We start from the raw sequence: 21,661 nt of genomic DNA on the forward strand, positions 1-21,661 counted from the left end.
AGTTACGTATTGTTATGAATTCCTTTACAAGACTGCACCTTTACTAGGTAAATGTTTAGCTAGTCAGGAAAAAAATTAAAAATAAAAATAAACCCTACATACTTCTTAGGATTTGAAGCAGCACTGGGTAAAGTCTAACAAACAAGAGATAAAATGAATAAACAGCTCTCATTTAAGTCTTCTAATCAAACCAGACATCATGAACTCATTCTGGCCCACTGGGTGTGATAGCCAGGACTGGTACTATGAAACTGGCAGGTAACTAGGATATAACAGTTGTTCATCCACTGTCATTACTACAGACAGAAATACTCACTGAAACAACCAGCGATTGCAAACTTCTGACAGCATCTTTCATTTCATCTCTCAGGTCATCTTCAAAGTCAATGCCTCGCCTTGATCTTTTTCCCTTTATTGGATTCATCTTGATGACATCTGAAACTAAAGGAAATATAAAGAGTAATAATCATGGAACATACAAATTATGTTCAGCATCTTCAACACAAGAAGACATTCAAATTTCAAAATTATTCTAATATGTATTTATGTGGAAAAGATTCCAGGAACAATCTTAAGGACTAGTAATGACTAGGCTAAATTTCATCCAGACATGGAGATTCCAAAACCACAACAGAAGTATGAAAAAAGAAAGAATCAAGAACAGGATAAACGGGATCCCTGGGTGGCGCAGCGGTTTGGCGCCTGCCTTGGCCCAGGGATCCTGGAGACCCGGGATCGATCCCACTGCTGGCTCCCGGCATGGAGCCTGCTTCTCCCTCTGCCTGTGTCTCTGTCTCTCTCTCTCTCGTGACTATCTAAATAAATAAAAAAAATTAAAAAAAAAAAAAAAAAAAAAAAAGAAATAGATAAACTGTAAGAATAGCATTAGCATTCCTATGTAGTTCCTAGGATACCAAATATCTCTGCAATGACCACTGACTGAAGCAGCACACATTTGTGTCAGCTGATTTCTAGAGCTGGGAGTTTAGCAACAGAAGCTCACCCAGTGATTCTGCACAAGACAAGATGTCTTGAAGAAGCATTCATACATTCTCATCTGGGTCCCTAGGCCCTACCTGGACTATCAGCAAGCTTCAGTGTGCTGAAGCTCCTGTCCCGCTGACAGTCCCAGGTGAGTACACTCATCTTAACCTCACCTGACGCCATCTAACCACATGCATACCACCACATGCAAGGGAACCTGGCCATCCAAATTCTAAAACACAAAGAACAGTTCACATGGTATCCATAAGGCCTTTCCCAACCTAAGCTTATTAAGAATAGCTAAAATCATCCTTCTGGGGGCTGGATCAGCCACCTCTCTCCCTTCCTTTCCCACTAACATGGGTAGATGGAAAATAGGCAAGGACAAATTCCTATTCATTTGCATGCAAAAGTATAAGCGGAATCCAGCAGTGTACAGTCCATTCCTTACAATCAAAGCCATCCATTATAAAATTATACCCAAACAACCTGGCCATGTGTATCAAGTCTTTAAAATTTATCCAAAGGAAATAATGTCAAATCATGTCAACTATAGAAAGGATTCATGTAAAAGTGCTCACCACAGCTTCTAATAGTGGTGAATACTGCAAACAACCTGAGGATTTCACGGTGTGTGGATGTTAAATAACCATGGAAAATCCACACAATGATGCTTCATTTCCATTAAAGTAAGGAGCCCACAACATTTTCACTACCATTATTATTTAACAATGTTTTGGAGGTAACAGCCGATGCAACTGGCCTCCTGGCCCCCAAAACAAAAGTATGAGAAACTGATGAAGAAGAAAGATTACCATTATTTGTAGATGATATAATTCTACACCTAAAAAAAAAAAAAAAAAAAAACAAGAGAATCAATCCAAAATCTACCACAAACAAAAAGGATTCTGGAAAATCATATATAAGAATCTAGTATACAAAATATATAAAGAACCTCATAATGGAACAACAAAAGCACAAATACCACAATTAAAACATGGGCAAAAGACTTGAACAGACATTTCTCCAAAGACATACAAATGGCCAACAAACACATGAAAAGATGTTCAACATCATTAGTCATTGAAGAAATGCAAACCAAAACCATGAGATTACACTTCATACCTAGTAGGATACCCATAATTTTAAAAAGATGGAAGGAAAATACCAAGTGTTGGTAAGAGGTGAAGAAAGTGGAACCCTGAATACAGTGCTGGTGGCAATGTCAGATGGTACAGCCAATATGGAAACCAATGTGGCAGTTCCTCAAGAAGCATAAACACATGACCTAGCAATTCTAATTCTACGTATCCAGAAGACTGAAGAAAGGGACCTTTAATACTACACCCAAATATTCATAACTGCACCATTCACAAGAGCCTGTATGGAAATGACCCAAATGCTTATCAAGAGATGAAAGGATGATGGAATGACTCTATCCACACTATGGAATAGGATTCACTAGAACGGAATGAAATACGTATCTGCTTCTGGCAACATGGACGACTCTTTGAAAACATGTGATGCTATGACAAGGTTAGTCACAAAGCTCACATACTATATGATCCCATTTATGGAAAATATCCAGAACTGGCAAATCCACACAGACATAAAGCAGACTGGTGGGCAGCTCAGGAGAAAAGGAATGGGGAGTGACTGCTTTATTGGCACGTGTGTGGGTTTCACTGGGTAAGGAAAATGTCTGAACTGATGGAGGAAGGAGCTGCACAGTTTTGTGGGTGTACGCAGTGACAGTACACTGATATTTAAAATTATGTGGGTGGCACCCTGGGTGGCTCAGTCGATTAAAGGTCTGACTTTTGATCTCAGGTCTTGATCTCAGGCTCCTGAGTTCAAGCTCCTGCAATGGGCTCCTATGCTGAGCATGGAGCCTACTTAAATACATATATTTAATTAATTTATTTATATTTAATTTAATTTATATATATATATATATATATATAGTTAATTTTATGTTACATGAATTTTACCTGAATTTATTTTTTTAAAGATTTTATTTACTTATTCAGAGCACCCACACAACACAACACAAGAGACGCACAGCCAGAGAGGCAGAGCAGCAGGCAGAGGGAGAACAGGCTCATGCAGGGAAGCCCAATGTGGGACTCCAATTCCGAGGATCTCTCGGATCACGCTCTGGTAGCAAAGGCAGGGCTAAAACCTGAGCCACCCAGGCATCCCAATTTTACCTGAATTAAAAAAAAAAGAATTCTGCAGGATAGCTGGGCGGCACAAATTAACATTTTATTAACTCCTCATATACACAAATGATAAGCAGCTAGGAAATAAAGGAAAGATTCTTTCCTTTACAATAGAAACAAAAACACAAAACACCTAAGAACACACTCTGCAAAAATGGGCAAGATCCATAGGAAGCAAATGCTCCTCAGATCACCAAAAAAAAGTCAATTAAACAAAACAAAACAAAAAAGGCTATCAGTCTCTTGGCTAGGAAGATTCAACATCATAAAAGGATGTCACTTTTTCCTTAAGTTAATCTATCCATTTAATGAGATCCCAATAAAACAAAATCAAGAGGACTTCCTTTAACTTGACAACCTTATTCTAATATCTATACATAACACACAAGAAAAGGAAGAATATGCAGGAAATTATAAAGAAAGAAAAGTAAATGATAAGTGAAAATTCTACTGATTTTTTTTCAAGATTTCACTTCTTTGAGACACACACACACACACAGAGGGAGAAGCAAATTCCCAGCCGAACAGGGAGCTCCGATGAGTCTGCGTGGACTCGATCCCAGGATCCAGATCACCACCTGAGCTGAAGGCAGATGCTTAACTAACTGAGCACCAGGTAAAATTCTACTGAAGATTTTAAAATATGCTCTTAATCAAAACAACAAAACACATTAACACATGAACAGAGAAACCAGTGAAATAGAACCAACATCTAGAAATAGACCCAACTACACATGGGAATTTATATGCAAAAAAAGGGCGTGAGTGAGGAACCCAAGCAGCTCTGCTCGGATGGGGGACAATTCGGACATGAAACCTGAAACAAACTTACAGGTTTTGCTCTCCTCCTTGTTAAGGCAGGCAGGCAGTAAAGGATTGATGTGCTGTAACTTCTGAGCTAAAACCACATGAATTCTTGGCACTAATGAAGCAGGAGGACTGTGCACTCTCTGCTCCTCGGCAGTGTCTGTGCATTCCATCGGATCCAGGAGCGAAGAGGCATCCCTTTCATCATTATTTAGTATACTTAGTACAGGATCCACAGACAGGACACCATATAACTCAAGAACGTCATTGACTTTGAAACAATCCCAGTCTTCATATACCTTCACAAGGCATGCAGGGCCCTTCTCCCCTGGCAGTGGAAAATTCAGGTCAAAAGGAGAAGAGAGGTTCAAGAAGTTCAGCTGTTGCCCAGTAGAAGCTTCAGTTTCTAAACGTTTTGGCTCTCCACACCACTGAAGACCACCAACACTCCCTGCTTGCCTGGCCCCTGCATGTTGGTCTTTCTGTTTATTGGGCTGTAGGTCCATATCTTCATCATCTTCGTAACTCCTCTTGTGACGACTGGGAGTGTAGGATGTCGAAGGGCTGACTCGAGCTTGGTTTGCATTAACATAGGCTTCTTTTACCCATGTAGATTCCCCAGGCACTGGGACACAATAGAAAGTCTGTCTTTCCAAAGTGGTAGTTCGTGGGGAGTTTAAATCCACTTCTTGTTGAGGCCCACACTCTGCTACATCTCTATATTTTCCAAAATGAAGGACACGTGCTTTTGTATTTCGATTAACTGTTTCATAAACTCCCATGTAAAACTCAGGGTCAAACATATCCTGAATCATGCAACGAAACTTCACAAAACTGTTAGGTTTCAAATAATGAAGGGGAACTTCATTCAGTGATGGTACCCATTTAGGAGCGTTATTTTCCTTCAGCTTTTCCTTAAAATATTCAATTACTTTCTTCTCCCAGTCAGGATTAACTCCATTTTGGGCGAAGAAGCCTTGCACGATCCCGAGCGGGTGGCTGAGCCAATCCTCCCCACAGGGCATCTCGCCGACGGCGGCCGGGGCGGCGCGGCCCGGCGTCCCGCGCCGCGGCGGCTCCTCCTCGGGGGCTCGGCCGCCCGCCGCCCGCCGCCCGCCCACGCACCGCGAGCCTCGGGGCGCGCGCCGCCCGGCCTGCCCGCGCCTCGGGGAACCACGGCCGCGGCGGCGACTGCGAGGAGCCGCGGGCCGCGGGCAGGAGGCGCGTGCGGGCCCCCAGCCTCCACTTCGCACAATAAAATCCCCAAAATTTTTGATCCAGATGGTCTTGGTACAAATCTGCGTTTTAACTGAATACCCTAGGTGATTTTAAAACAGATACTCCCACACTTAGAAAAAGTGGCTGAACTCCTTGCAGAGACATTTACACATAAGATCTTAAACTGTGCAGGAGAAAAAAGTCATAATAACATTATTTCAGGCACCTAACAATGGATAAGAAAGCTCTTCTGCAGAGAGTGTAGGTTTCCTCCTGCCCTAAAAATTGCATATATTCTTTATAGTTACTGTTACTATAATCACTTTTTTTTTCCTGCAGGTAAGAATAAATACTCAGTCTGTGGCCTTATCAGAATCAAACCAAGTGTTTTCCAATCTATTACTGCATGGGCTGTGTGATTTAGAGTTTAAGAAGACTAACATGATTAAACCTCTCAATTGCATTGTGAGGTGTTATTCTTATAGCGAAGGGGGGGGGGAATCAAGTAGAAATAGCAAGTTCTATTTCTAACTGTGCCTCTCTCCGAATGCTCCAACCACTTCAGTCTTACTGTTGAGTCCTCTAATAATTTTTCTCATTCTTAAGATGTTGCTTTCATTATCTTCTAAAAGAAAATACAGACATTAAAATAACAAACAATAATTTTATTTCTCACAAGAATTACATTTCCCAAACTTCCTTACTGCGTTAAGTATGTAAAACAGAAAACATTTTATGACACACAGTGAGTGTGACAATGGAATTGCAAGGCCTCACAGGGTCAAGTTACAGGGGTGGCTTAGTGTAGGACCTGACACACTTCACCCAGAGTGATTGCCATTTCAAGCATCACCCTACAGAGGCATGATCTTCAAAGAACCAAGAGGAAAGAACAATCATGTAAATAATATTCCAACATGGAAGCGAGTGCATAGGGCACTATCTGTGCCTCTGATAGAGGAAAGCAGGCCAAAAGACTATGGGAATAAATATTATGTTAAGGACCTTCTAAGACATCTAGAACAGAATTATTAGTGGCTCTGTTTGATCATCAAATGAAAGGCTGTCATAAATCAAGAAGATGAAGGACAGTTTTCATCCAGAGGACTGAAAAGTCTTCCAACATCTGGTCTGGAAAAGATTCAGTGGCATGAGTGTAATTCGGATATCCTACTGGAAAGTAGGATTGAAAGATTGCAGTTGGTGCTTGTCTTTTCTCAAGGTACAGGGATTAATGACCAGATAGGAGAGCTAATGACTCAACCAGAGAGGATTATTACTCAGCCTGACTGGCAGAAATCCCTTTGAGGCTATCCTTTGTCCCACATTGTTCTAGTTATTAAATTAAATTTTAAAATAGTACCTGCTTTTCCTTAAAGGGAAAATTCACCTGTATTTTCCTCCACCCCACCCTACTTGTCCTTTTCTTTTTCCTTAAATTGTGGCAAAATACACATAACATAAAATTTCCCACCTTAACCATTATTAAATGTGTAGTTCACAGGCATTAAGTAGGTCACGTTATTGTGCCTCCCTGCCTTTATTTATTTTTAAATTATTAAGCAAATACTGCACTAATCTGAGACAAAGTAGAAGGTCTCAGTAATTGTGAAAAATGGTGCCTCTGGCTTTATCTCTACATGTAATCTTAGGACGAATAGAATCCTTGAGGTGCCTCCCCATAGACATTTCCCCCAACACACATGCACACACACACACTACATAATGAATTCTGGAGTCCCAGAGGAGTCTCAGATGGTGTGGATGCCACTCATTCTATGTTCTATCCCTGCCAGAATTGCTGGTAGCGGAGTTTCCAATCCACCAAAGCAAAGCCACAGATTCCTTCCTTCTATTACACATTTCCCAAAACACAGTCATTCCAAGTCACTAGCAGCTCAGTGAGACTTTTTTGTGAACCCCTCCCTTTCTCCTCTGCTCAAAGCCCCTTCCCATCAAATCAGTTTTGTGAGCTGGGTCGGAGAAGACTCCAAATGACAATTGTCATGTTATCCTCCGCTCCAAAGCCAGAGCCTTGTTATAAGACCAGGCCTGTGTCTTCTGATTGTCTCATTAGTTAGGACAAGTATCATTTTTCTACCACAAATATGCACTGCAGAAGCCTCTGCCACAATATCAAGCATCTCCAGACATGTTCAAAGCCAAGGCGAATGAGGTAAGGTTCCAACTTGGAACTCCATTCTACTTCCCTACCATAGGCTAGTGGTCTCTGATCTGTAAGCATGTGCTTCTAGAGTTGCTTTATCCAGAATTAGAAGTACATTGTCCGCATGGCTTGATATTCATAATGACTTATTTGCTAGCCATGGAGAAAAGAAAGTGAACCCTTATATACTTTCCAGCTCCTAAATAAACAACAACTTGAAGGAGTCACCATATTACACCATATCAAACTGAGGCTTGTACTCACTTCTCAAGCACTATTGCCTGGAAATCTCCAACAGCCACCAAAGTCAAAATAGTATGATGGAGAAGGTATAGGAAATGCACATGGTGTCAAACTGTGTCATATTGCTCTCTCACTACAGCCTATTCTGTTACTACAAATAATAAAAATGCCTCACATTTATTTATACAGTCTGTAGATAGGCAAGGTTTAATTTAGATGTTCATAGCAACCCTTGTCAAGTCAGTAGGGTAAATACCATCACCTCCATTTTACAGATGAAAAGCTGTTAAGCAACAGGGCCTGAGAGAAAATGGATGATAAGTGGCACAGCGATGGTGACTGAAGCCTATAAAATTATGATAATGCCTCAATGGGAAATATGAAAAAAGGCAAATTGATCCCCAGATTATTTCACTCCTCACTAGGTTCCAATTCACACCCACCTTGGCCAGCTCACTTCCAACATTTATAGTTTGCACCAGCTCTCCCTTACAGACAAGAGACCTGAGGTATATTTATGAGTGTCACAGAGAAAGAAGTCAGTGGAAGAATTGCAACAAAGGTATGAGTTTGGGTTCCTCCTCAAGAAGATGTTGAGATCTGACCAGTAAGACCTCATTGCCTAAGAGCAGCAATTTTCAGAGTTAAAGCAACTACAGTAACAGGCCATGTTGTAATTAGCACAAACACAAGCAAATGACATAGTGGGTGAAATTTGCCTTTGAAATTTTTTTAAGCTTGAGCAATAAAGCTACCAAGTCACCAAATCCTAACAGTTTTCTTTGATAATTTACTAGAAAACTGCAACTTGTAGTGATAACAGAGGCTCTTGTCATCTGGTACAACATTAGAAGCCAAACTGGATGAATTGTACAAGCTATAGATCAGAATAATCTGCTTAATGCATCAGCATAGACTCTCCATATAGCTGTCCTGAGAATAAGCTAGACAATCTGACCCCACCATTTAACTCTGCCATTTTAAACCAGGGATCTTTTAATTTTACTTTTAAACCTTGCCACTTACTCTTTGCATGACTACCATCACCAAAATGATATAAAGAATGTGAAATTCATTTGCTAATCCTGAACAATACAGTAATCTTGAAGGATACTGTTTAAAATCTTCCCACAGATTATAAGAGAAGTAGATACAAAACATAGGTTAATTATCAAATTATTAGTAAATATTTATAAAAGAAATAATTGCACTATTTTTAAAATGCTGGATTTACTATTGAGATAGAAAAAAGCAATGTGAAAACAGAAAAATCCACTTTTGATAAAAAAAAACCTGACAGATTAATAATATCTTTGTGACAATGAAATATTTTTTTAAAAACCTGATCTGAGAAAAACATAAAAACATAATTAACATTGGCTGCACGTAATAAATTTATTGACTTAAAAGTGAGAGAAAAATGAATTTAGGACAGGAGACTTGAACTTTACAGAGATAATGGTCATAATGAAGAAAGTTCTAAGAGCCAATTAGGAGTCATTTCCAGGTTATACTGTTAAGTCAAAAAAAGTAAAATCCAAAAGAGTATATGTAGAATCCTACCTATTGTGTAAGAAAATAAATAAGAAAATATCGGGGATCCCTGGGTGGCGCAGCGGTTCGGCGCTTGCCTTTGGCCCAGGGCGCAATCCTGGAGACCCGGGATCGAATCCCATGTCGGGCTCCCGGTGCATGGAGCCTGCTTCTCCCTCTGCCTATGTCTCTGCCTCTCTCTCTCTCTCTCTCTGTGACTGTCATAGATAAATAAAAATTTAAAAAAAATTAAAAAAAAAAAGAAAATATCTAGTCTTTGCTTATATGAAACACAAGATAAATTAGCTGACAAAAATAGTTACCAATAGCAATCCCATTCCCCTCTACCCCAGAGAAAATAGAAGAGCAAAATTATTCTGAGTATAAACTATTTTTTAATTTTGGGGATCCCTGGGTGGCGCAGCGGTTTGGCGCCTGCCTTTGGCCCAGGGCGCGATCCTGGAGACCCAGGATCGAATCCCACATCAGGCTCCCTGCATGGAGCCTGCTTCTCCCTCTGCCTGTGTCTCTGCCTCTCTCTCTCTCTCTCTCTCTGACTATCATAAAAAAAAAAAAAAAAAAAAAAAAAAAAATTTAAACAAAAAATAAATAAATAAATAAACTATTTTTTAATTTTGACTTTTACACTGTATAAATGTTTTACATATCCAATAAATACAACTAAATCAGAAATGATAGAAAAAGTAAACTCTAAAATTAAATATAAGGAGAAACTAACTATACTAACTATATATGTAATTAATAACAATCATACAGAGAAAATAAGTAGTTCATGTATTAGAACACAGTAGTTTTGTTGCCATTGGTGTTGTAATTCTACAATACTGCAGTTTGGAATAAAGTAAATATAGTGCTGTGGAAAAGAGGAGATATAAAACGGAATGGGAGGAAAACTCATGTGTTGTTGAATTGAGTTGGAAATATCAATACAGATAAATTAAGCTTTTTTTTTTATTATCCTAGCTCTATTCATTGAAAAAGCCTAGATCGTGATTTCCAAATACATTCTCCAGTTTAAAAGGGAAACCAGGACTGTTTGGAGACATAACACTGATTCCAGGGCTGAGAATGAGCCTGAAACAACTCACAGTACCAGAAAGCAAGGAAGTATTCAAGCATGAATAGGATACTGGCTGGCGAAGTGGAATACGCTGGCTAAATTCATAACAAATATTGGCATCAAAAAGAGTAATGAAGGTCATGGATTTTATCACATTGAACAGAACTGTTCTCAATGTGCTAAGTTCTGCAGGATGACAATCCTGGACTCTTGAAAGGAGTCAGTGTCAGGAAGAACAGAAGGAGGCAGTGGGGTTGTTATAGATTGAGAGAGACTCAAAAGGACACAGAGAAGATTTGGAGAGGCAAGTATTTAAAGGACAGGCCTACAAGCACAGAGGAAAAAAAATCACAAATGCGTATAAGGAAAAAAAATCACAATTTTTTTTGTGCATATAAAGGAAAAAACATAAAATTTCTCAAGTTACCAAATTTATACTAGCTAGTCTGCTAATGGTAGAAATACAGCAATTTTCTCTTATATTAAACGTACTAACAAAAGTGAAATATATTTCAATATTCACATTGTAAAAGTTAAGGAAACGTTTACTTGTGCTAGGCATTTTAGGTTTATGGCAAGTGTTCAAATTTACTTTTTTTTAGGGTCAGAAACATACAAGACTTTTGTATATCTCAGAGGGCTAAGTGCTTTTCCTCCTGACTATGATGGCATATGTCAGGTGTAAGAGTGGAAGAGCATCCATTTTGCTTTCTTTCACATGAGAAAAAATAGCCATAGGTGAAACATGAAGCTGATTCAAACTCAGATCAAAAAAATGAGAAAAAAAAAACTACAAAAAAACCAATTGGGGATGATTTGAAAAAATTCAGTATGAACTTTATGTTAATTGACACTACTGAATTCATGTTGATCAAATCATTTCCCCCCTCTTAACTATGAGCCCAATTCAACCAAGGAGTTGGTTTTTGTAGAATAATATTCTCTGGGTATACAAGTATTTAGGGATGACATACCATGATTCTGCATCCTATTCTCAATGATTTGGGGAAAGGGAAATGTGTGAAAGAGCTAGAACTGTGGTAAAATTTAATGAATTCATGAAAGGAGTATAAAAGCATTTGTTTTACTCTTCCTCCAACTTTTCTGTGGGTAAAAATGTTTTCATAAATTAAAAAAATTAAGGAAATAATGCTCCCCCCCCAAAAAAATCCTATAATGGCAATGAGTAAAAAGAAAAAAATCAACATAGGTTAAAACAAAATGGTGAATAAGTCAAATTTTTGTTATAAACTTTCCACAGGAGATCATTGATTCTGGTGAATATAATTCAATAAAAGAAAAATAGTAAGAAAAACCAGAAAGGGTTTTCAGCTTGCTAAATAAAAAAAAAAAAAATTAATCAAGTAATTTAATTGAAAGAAGTTTGTGAAAAGTCTTCAGTGTTGGTCTAATTCCATTAAAATGAAGTCATCAATCATTTGTTAAGATATCTTCATTGTCAAACTGGGGGTGGGGAGGCCTCCAAAGATGAATATGTTTAGTTTGGTCAAAATGGCGGATGGGGAAGAAATATTATAAAGTTGTCCTGGGGATGTAGCAAATGCTGTCTTTTAAAAATCTGTGTCTTGGGGAATTTGAAATGCTAGGTCAAGTGGCTATGGCTTGGCAATGAGTAAGAAATCAATTTAGGAGAAAGCAGAGGGGAGCCTAGAAGATGGGGCTCACCTGAAGGTACTGGGGAAAAGACCCCACTCATAGACTTTCACTTCATCCCCAGGAAGAGGAAGTCAGCACAGGTTAGCTGCCCACCAGTCTACCATACAAACAGTTTCAGGATTCCTGCATATAGAGCAGGTTCTGATACTTTCAAGTACTAGTCTCATTCAACCCTATGATCAGGGAGGGTGAGGGTAACCATTATCCTCACTTTACAGATGAGGAAATTAAGGCCCTTAGAAATTTAGAAACCCGTACTAAGCTAACAAAATGAAACAAGTCTCCCTCCTGTTATCCCTTTAATTGGTAAAATGTTAAGTAATGTTGGAAGCCTCAAGATAAAAAGGTCTTCAACATTATTCTAGACTCTGCATTCTGTATGCTGTTACTATTTCAATTCAGGAGATGGGTCTTTCTATAAAAAATTGACTTGTGCTTTTATTTTCCAGTTGCCACCAAGAAGTAAAGAAACTGAGATTTTGTTTTGCTGCTAAACCATTGCTAATAAATAATGCATAAATCAAGTAATCAATCATTGCTTATCGTTGTTCTAAAAAGACACACTCAGAACAACAGGTATACTGCTGGTCATTTGATAAATGATTAAATGATCTGATAAATGAAAATTATGGGTGAGTCCGTATGAACTCCACAACAGCTTTCTTATAACTTAAGCTTAAATGAATAGTGGTGAGAGCTATTCTGAGCTGGATCATGAAGTACAGTTGTTTGTACTTAGGTCACCACACCGGAACCAGGAGAAATTTAACAATGGCACTGAGTAATATTTGCTTACTGGTATCATTCCTATCAATTACAAAATCATTAAAAACCATTGTATACTTTTCCCTGGGAAGTCAAAATGTAGAGAGATCACATCAGCTTCTACAGTTTGAACTAGGAGCTTAGTGCAGGGGATGTACACGTGTGCGTGTGTGTGTGTGTTTAATGGGACAGGGAGGGCTTGGAGGAATAGGAGGATGAGGGATGGGGGCACCATATGAAATGAAGTCCATCACTTCAAAGGGGCAACTGGTGGTGAGCAGGTGGGCAGCTCTCTAGGGAAGGTACAGGGACAGTTACTGCGCTGGAATGCACATGTGGCAGGGCAGCAAATGAGAGGGGCTGGAAGATCAAAAGAAAATCTGAAAATCACAGGTCGCTCCCAATCTGTACCTCTCAACTAGGATTACAATGTCAGGCATTTGAAAGAGAGTGCCCCGTCTCTACAAGGTCAAGAGCCACAGACTCGGTGAGTCTGTAATGGATCTGATTCAGCTAGTTTCACTACTGCCAAGTACAGAACACATTCCAGCACAAGAAACTCAGGTAGTTCCCAAAGCCCTTAAAATTTTGGAGGCAACCTGCTTTTCACAAGCTTCCATGGACTCTTTTGAAGTAACTCCAGGAGCTCCACAGCCTTTCCAGAAGGGCTCATTTAGCAATGTTCATAAAAAGTGAGGAAGGCTCTCCAAATTGGCCCCATTTTATTCCTTCAGTGTTGTCATCCTGGTAGAAAGAGGTTGTCCTCAGATTGTCCTGCCATTATGCCCTAAGACAAAGTCACACAATCATGCAGTGATACCATTTTTAATTATTTTCCATATAAATAACATCCAGTTTTAGTACATCATTCTTTAAACCCTGGTCTTTTTCCTTGGTTAAAAAAAAAGAGAGACCATGTTTCTAGGTTTATTTAGATTGAATTACCTATATGCAATTTTAGCAGAATCAAGTCTGTGAACAGCCTATCCTATGCAACTCTGTGGTTGCAGAGGGCCTGGTGGGGAGTGTTTCTTTACACATTATGAAAAGCAAAATAATCTGGTTATTGATTCTGTTAATTCACTTTGTTAATACAAGCAATTCTTTATGGCCCTCTGTGTTCTGATTTCTTCCTTTTGAAAACCCCTAACCAGTCTCATGGAGATACATACCATTTACGAAAAATGTTGACTAGTTTAAGTTATCTTAAAGGCTGGCTTAAGGACTAAAAAAGTCAAATGTTTTGTTCACGTATGTCTTATAGATCCCACTTCTAAAATTACATTTTTTATTGACTTCTACTGTTTTTCTTTAACTAAATACATTGAAAACATCTGCAAAATGTAGTCACAGTTTTGAGGTTCCTCGGAAGAAAGACCCTCTGGCTAAAAAGAATCCATTTTTTTTCTAGCTGTAATCACACTTGTATGGGTAATATAAGCCACCATCACTCAGGCCTTTTCCTCCTCAGCTGGTGCTAAAAAATCTGGACAGCTTAGATAAAAGTAGACTTTGCTCTGTGGATAATATGTGGGTTTTATTACATTTCATATCTCATCTTGCATGGTTCAGTGTGTCCGTCAGCACAATTGCACAAAATAACAAATCCAGTTCGATAAAAGTTTAAGTCATGTTCGCTCTGGTTGGGTACCTAGAAATGTTAGCTTATTTGATTTAATTACAAAAGAGCAAATCAATAAAACACTATCACCAGAAAATTTCAAGCTACACATGCCCAATAAATTTGTTCATTTGGTTGTCAGAAAATATGCCAAATACTGTGGCAGAAAATTCAAATTACCTGATTATATTTGATTAAAACTGAAGGAAAACCAATACAAAGAAAACATCAATCATTTGTAGTGAAACTCCAACAGGGAAACAGCTCACATGATAATGAAGTTTGCTATTGGATAATGTTTAAGATTCATTATCTGAAAAACCAGATCTTTAGAGACAACAGGGACCAGAAAAAAAAAAAAATCAATTCAATTACAAAGGTCTCTACTTCTGAAATGCAAGTATTATTAACTTTGTATGATTTTTAGCAAAGAAAATCATAATAATGAGAAGTCATTACCCAATAGATGGATTAGGTAGCTCAACATGGGGAGGGGCTTGACAGGGACAACAGGTCCAGCTGCATGGGGCAGGTATAGGTGGCATTGCTCCCAGCAAAGACAATCTAAGCAGACCATCCGGTGGCAGAATTTTGTCTGTGCTTTACCTGACATGGTTTCTGCCTAAGTTGTTTTTCCAGCTTTCCCATAGATGCTGTCAGCCTAGATATACTTTTAATAGATTCAATTTCTGCTTAAGTTAGCCACGTTTTTATCGTTGTTTGCAACCAAGAATCCTAAAAGTACAAAATATGATACCGGAAGAGTAGGTATGGCAAGTAAGGGAATGTAAAATGTGGATTCGTGTGAGTGGAAAATATAGGGAAGAAATAAATGAGAGCCCAACTCATTTTCCTAGCTGGGAAATTGGCAACTTTTCTAGTGAAGTTGTGAAACAGCTGACAAAACAGTCGAATTTTATATCTTGTGGTGCCAAGGCTGTTGTATAAAGAGAAATAGGGAAAATGTATGATATTGGAACATATTACATAGGACTATTTCTCAAAAAGAAAAAAAAGGAAAGGAAAGGAAAGAAAGAAAGAAATCTGGGCAGATGGCAGCCTATTTGAAAGCGGAGAGCTTGAACATGATTCAACTGCTGAATTCACCAAATTCTGGACTTCCTCTTATCTGAGTTAATACACTTCCTTAGTGTTATACCAGCCTGAGTTGTCAGCTACTTTCCATCAAATCCATCTCAACGGTGCCCCAAGACAATTGGGGCCTCATCTGCTCTGGAGAAGAACGAACACCTGCTATGGGACCAGAGAGCCTCTCCTACAGGGTCTCTCTATATACAGAGTGTTAACTAAATTTTATCTTAACTTGGGGCACCTGAGTGGCTCAGTTGGTTAAGCACTCTGCCTTTGGCTCAGGTCATGATCCCTGGGTCCTGAGATTGATCCCATGTTGGGCTCCCTGCTCATCAGGGAGTCTGCTTCTCCCTTTCCTCTGCTTCTCCCCATAGCTCATGCTTGCTCGCTCTCTCTCTCTCTCTCTCTCTTGCAAATAAGTATATAAGATCTCTTAATTAATTTATTAACTTTATCTTGATTCATGCTGACAGGCCAGCTATTCAAGGGCTGTATTGCCCTGGCACATATCACCCACTGTATCAGGACTCCGATTCTCCTGATGCCACCTTTCTCAGGGACCCTTACCCACTTGTTTTGCATTGCTTCCATGACACAAGCCCACAGTGACTTGCCTCATGCCTATGGCACATGACACTTCATTTAAAGTAAAATCGCTTATGTTTAAAAGGGATTTTCCAAGGGTACGTGGGTGGCTCAGTCAGTTAAGCATGCGACACTTGATTTTGGCTTAGATCATGATCTCAGGGTCATTAGATTGAGTCCCAATTCAGGCTCCTGCTCAATGCAGAATCTACGTGAGATTCTCTCTCTTTCCCTCTGCCTCTGCTCCTCTACCCACTTCCACTCTAAACAAATAAACAAATAAATAAAATCTAAGAAAAAGAGAGATTTTCTGGGGCACCTGGCTGGCTCAGTACGAAGAGTATACGACTCTTGATCTCAGCGTTGTGAGTTCCAGCCCAATGTTGGGTGCAGAGATTACTTAAATGATATTTTAAATTAAAAATAATATTTTTAAAAAGAGAGAGAGATTTTCTATACCCGAAGCACATAAGTTGGTGTGAGAAAGACTCTCCTGGCCCACGTTTGTGTCTGTGAGGCCCCAGCGGTGCCTCCACAGTCCTGTGGGCCTTCCTCAGTGCCAGGGCACAGGCAGGGTGCATCTGACTAAAGTCCGGATAGCACGCACTTTTTGCCTTACCCTACACATTTCAGAGCCCAAATATCACCATCAGCGACATGTCAGCAGATCTGAATTTAGAGGAAGAATCAACATTGCATTTCCAAAGGCCAGGGAATAACAAAGACATTGTTTTCTCCAACAAATATTTGGACTGAATGGCTTCTTTCTAGCCAATATGTTGATGCTCCAAGTTTCTGCTAGAAATCAATTATCTCTAAATAACAATTTCTGTCTTTTTACAGAAAATTGGATCCAGGAAGAGTTTAATTATTCCTATAAGAAAACAAAACTCTGGTAATCAGTCCAATAATTCAAGGAGTAGTATGACAAAATGCTTTTAAAAAACGATGGGCTCAAAAAAAATGATGGGCTCAAAAAAATAAAAATAAAAAATGATGGGCTCAGGCACCTGGGTGGCTCTGGTTGAGCGTCTGCCTTCTGCTCAAGTCGTGATCCTGGGGTCCTGGGATCAAGTCCTACATCAGGCTCCCTGTGAGGAGCCTACTTCTTACTCTGCCTATGTCTCTGCCTCTCTCTGTCTCTCATGAATAAATAAAATCTGAAAGAAAGAAGAAAGAAGAAAGAAAGAAAGAAGAAAAGAAAGAAAGAAAGAAAGAAAGAAAGAAAGAAAGAAAGAAAAGAAAGAAGAAAGACTCAATAGTTCAATTTTGAAAACTGAGAGGAAGAGACTTTCATAAATAGACTTTCATTTTACACATACAAATATTGACAAAAATCAAGATCTTAGGATACAAAGGGGCAGAAAAACGGCATAGATAATGTTGGCTGTGCTCTCAACAATTCACTCTGTATTTCCTGGGTCTGAGCAAAGTGGTGATCCTTAGACCCCAGCCCTAAACCCCATCCTCAGAGCCTGCTTGCTTAGAAACTAGGCATCGGGCTCATAGCACAGAGCTGGCAGGTTTCTGGAGAATATACCTTTCCCTTAACGTTCATAACAATGCCTATTTCAGATCAGGCTGTTGAGAGGATTAAATAACATTCAAAAATGTAAAACAATAATCAAAGAACCTGGCACAAAGTGATTCTTCAATAAATTATAATTATTTTATCATTATTGTTATGGAAAATCACAATGTTTTATTTCAGATAATGTCCTTACTGCTATTCTCTCCTCACCCTCATCGTATAGTTTTAGTGTCATTTGCCTCGTGTTCTCTATATGGAACTAAGACAGATTGTTCTATTCTTGTTCTTCAAAGAGAGCAAAAAATCTCTATGTTTTGACTCAAGTCTTATTCATGGACCAAAGCAGAGGATATACTAGTACTTAATAATTTAAGCTAATCTAGTGTTTCTCCAGAGGGACATGGAAAATTTTGAAAACCTGTGGACGCATTTTTGGTTGTCCCAATGACTGAAGAACTGTTATTTAGTGTGAGACCAGGGAGACTAGAAGTCCAACACTACACAAAATTGTCCCACATTCCTCCAAATGTTCAAATATTTCTCCAGGCATCAAAGTGGATGAGAAAAACATACATTATATCTGCTCACAAACATCTGAGCCTAGACCCTATGGCTGTTTCAGATATAAACACAAAATACATATGAACATACTGCTTTGAAAACTCAGAGACTCAGAACAGAGGTTATTTACCAACTGGAATGGTAATATTTCAATATTTTAACAACTAATAGGTCTTATTGAGACAATCATCCATCAGCCCTGCAAATGTGCCTGTGTACTTTTTTTAATTGAGAAAACAATGAGTCATCAAGATTAACTGAACATTTTACAAGAAATATAATAAAAGAGTTGGCAAACTAAAGATGCCATCTTAAGTAAGAGTTGAGAGAAAAGTTTGAAACTATAAATATTGCCATTTTTAAAAAATCTTCTAATCAGAAAGATCATCATATAGCACAAATGATCACAGATGGAATAAGCCACCCAGTGCTGGATAAAGGTGATCTTACCAGATGTACGACAAAGGGAAAAAAAATCTAAACAAAATAATGTATTGCCTTCCATTTAAGAATGATACTGGTGTAGGGGCGCCTGGGTGGTTCAGTCAGTTAAGCGTAAGACTCTTGATTTGGCTCAGGTCATGATCTCAAGGTCATGAAATGGAGCCCCACGTCAGGCTCAGCACTGGGTGTGCAACCTGCTTAAGATTCTCTCTCTCATCACCTCCTTTGACCCCTCTCCCCCCACACACACTCAGGTGATGTGCATGCTCTCTCACTCTCTTTCCCCTCTCTTAAGAAAAAAAAAATGACACTGGTTTAAGAATAAGCAATAAGACAGTGAAAGATGGCAAAATTCAGTGGTGTAACAACACTCAAATGAACATGTATTGTGTATGACAATGAGGCCTTATACTTAGGTAACAGTATTAAGGAGAAAAACTAATTGAGAAAAAGTAATTGACTTTTTAAAAATTACTGACAATGGATATAAAAGAGTTGTCAATGTTTGAAGTCTTTACAGCTATTTAATAGAGAAAGTATTACCTTTCCCAACATAGTCACTTATGTAAAAGGTAAAGCTGCAACTATAACTGCTTAGCAACACAATATTAAAAGATAAACTGAGGCATATTAAAAATTTTAAGAGTTTGAGAAAAAAAATCCATTTGAATCAGGCAGCATCCAGTCTAGCTGAAGAAAGGACTCTGAGAAGCTGTACAAAATAAAAAATGTTTATAGGCAGAAGGAAACAGGAATAAGGAAATTATATGGGGCAAAAAAAAAAAAAAAAACATGGTTGATTATTGCAAAGTTACTTTCTTTTAGAGGAGAATACCTTTCTATTGGGCAGGTTACCTAACTAGTGCTGACCAGGTGATTCTTGATTGGGTGGTTTAAAATTCTAGTTCTGGGAATGCTAAAACTGTAGTTAAGTCTCAGGTGACTTTGGGCTTAACATAACTCCATTTTGGGTCTGTGTCTTGTTTTTTAGCAAAAATAGATTTATAGCAGCTTTAAAAGAAGTAGCAAAAATTTTTTAGCAATTCATTACGTTACTTCTTGACAATTAATTGCTAAGTACTGTAGTAGAATTGCTAGATCAAAAGATGCTGTTTGTTCTACTTATAAAATTAAGAGGTATCCCTTATATGACAGATTATTTTGTAAAATGTTCAATGACACGAAGAAGAGTTTGTATAAAGGAAGTAAGTTGATGCTCCAAAGGAAATTTTTGGGAGTTTTCTTTATTTTGGCTTAATATTTGATACCATTGTTGAATACTATTTTTAATTTTTATTTTATTGAATGAAAAATTAAGCAATAAAAATGAAAATATAAAATTACACAAACCCATCCAAAATATACTTAAAAGCTTAAGTAATGTACTCCTTAAACTGGAAGGAAATGAGATCATTTAACAGAAAACTTAACTGAGAGTTAATAGAAAATTTAAGTAACTTTAAAGTAAGCCTGCCCACGGAATTTCCAGAGCTTCTGTTTTTGCAGCAACTAGAAAATGATTGGTTTAAAGCATTGATTTGAAAATAGACTCCCAATTGGAAGCTGTTAAAAAGATTTGATCATGGAATTTAAAGATCTTATGATCTTTCCGATGCCATTTTCTGTGACCTATCCATTTAAAAAAAGAAATGGAACATGTTTGCCAATATTTTCAAGAAAAATTAACTGAGCTAAAAATTGACTTTGAGAGTAAGGCATGTTTTAACCAGAGTAGCTACAAAAGAATTCGATCCATTAAGACTTTTTTTTTTTTAAGATTTTATTTATTTATTCATGAGAGACACAAAGAGAGAGACAGAGAGAGAGAGAGGGAGAGACACAGGCAGAGGGAGAAGCAGGCTCCATGCAGGGAGCCCGACGTGGGACTCGATCCCAGGCCCCCAGGATCACGCCCCGGGCTGAAGGCGGCGCTAAATAAACCGCTGGGCCACCTGGGCTGCCCCATTTAAGACTTTTATACTTATTTCTCTGGAAAGACCTAAATTACTTATTTATAGCATTTCCAAGTACATATTTAGTTGAAATAGGATTCTCTGATAAAGGGAAGCTGTTGCAAAGTACCAAAGCAATGATGCATTGTAACAGAAAAGAAAGGATACTCCATTTTTTAATAGATTTACAGCAAAATATTAGGTTAACAGACATACATAAAATGCTCGGATATCACTGAGCTTTACTGTTGTTTTAAAAATGTTTTATGGGCAGCCAGGGTGGCTCAGCAGTTTAGCGTCTGCCTTCAGCCCAAGGCCTGATTCTGGAGTCCCAGGATCGAGTCCCACTGCAGGAGCCTGCTTTTCCCTCTGCCTGTGTCTCTGCTTCTCTCTCTGTGTCTCTCATGAATAAATAAATAAAAATAAATGTTTTATGCTATTGTCATACTCTTTACAATTTTTAAAGCAATAATGATAAGCAACCTAAGTTGTCTTTGTCCTTGTGTCGTCTGCAGTTTTTCCGTCCTACTCTGATACTGGAGCCAGAAGTCCAGGTCCCACTACTTCTCTAGTGCTCCTTGTACCTCCATCTCCTTTCCAGTGCACCCTCTCACCCCGGTGACTTGTCTGAGGTCATCATTTTCAGGGCCTTTTATCCCCCGCTTATTAAATACTACAATATGGTTCTCTCATATTAAATACATTTAAAAAATATAACCAATACTCCATTATCACATGTAAAGTAGACTATGATATTTGATCAAATTTGATGATTTTGTTATTCAAATATTCTATAGTACCTTGGGTTTATTTTTTACCCTTCTTCTATTGTTACTGAGAGAGGTATATTCCCATCTCTAATCAGAATTGTGCATTTGTCTAATTTGTCATTTATCTTGTCAATTTGGCTTCATATATTTGGAGCTGGGGCTATTAGATACATACGAATTGAACATTGTAGAATGTACTGATACTTCTGTCCTTAGGAAGTGTTGTCTGTATTTCAAAAAACACTTTTGCTGAAGGCTAATTGATCTGATCTGAATGTAGCTCCGCCAGCCACATTTTTCTCTTAGCTCAAGTTTGCATGGTATACCTTTTCCATCTGTTTACTTTCATTCTTTCTTTTTCTTTGTATTCTTGAATATAGCATAATGTTGTATTTTTTCAATCTAGTC

General features: G+C 38.4%; 2 protein-coding genes across 2 annotated transcripts in view; both read right to left on the minus strand.

The window, feature by feature from the left end:
- SNX13 (sorting nexin 13) overlaps nucleotides 1-21,661 on the minus strand; it is a 186,249-nt gene that overhangs the window by 12,907 nt on the left and 151,681 nt on the right. The window lies entirely within an intron of this gene.
- Nucleotides 3,935-5,267, minus strand: LOC118350544 (mini-chromosome maintenance complex-binding protein). Its single transcript, XM_035698289.2, has one exon. The coding sequence runs from the start codon at nucleotides 5,036-5,038 to the stop codon at nucleotides 3,935-3,937; it is 1,104 nt and encodes a 367-aa protein (XP_035554182.2). The 5' UTR covers nucleotides 5,039-5,267.

Source organism: Canis lupus, chromosome 14 (genome assembly GCF_003254725.2).
Source record: "Canis lupus dingo isolate Sandy chromosome 14, ASM325472v2, whole genome shotgun sequence".
Taxonomy (NCBI): domain Eukaryota; kingdom Metazoa; phylum Chordata; class Mammalia; order Carnivora; family Canidae; genus Canis; species Canis lupus.

What these genes read in the sequence shown, in the direction of transcription:
- LOC118350544 (XM_035698289.2), bottom strand. Translation starts at nt 5,038, where the DNA reads ATGCCCTGTGGGGAGGATTGGCTCAGCCACCCGCTCGGGATCGTGCAA.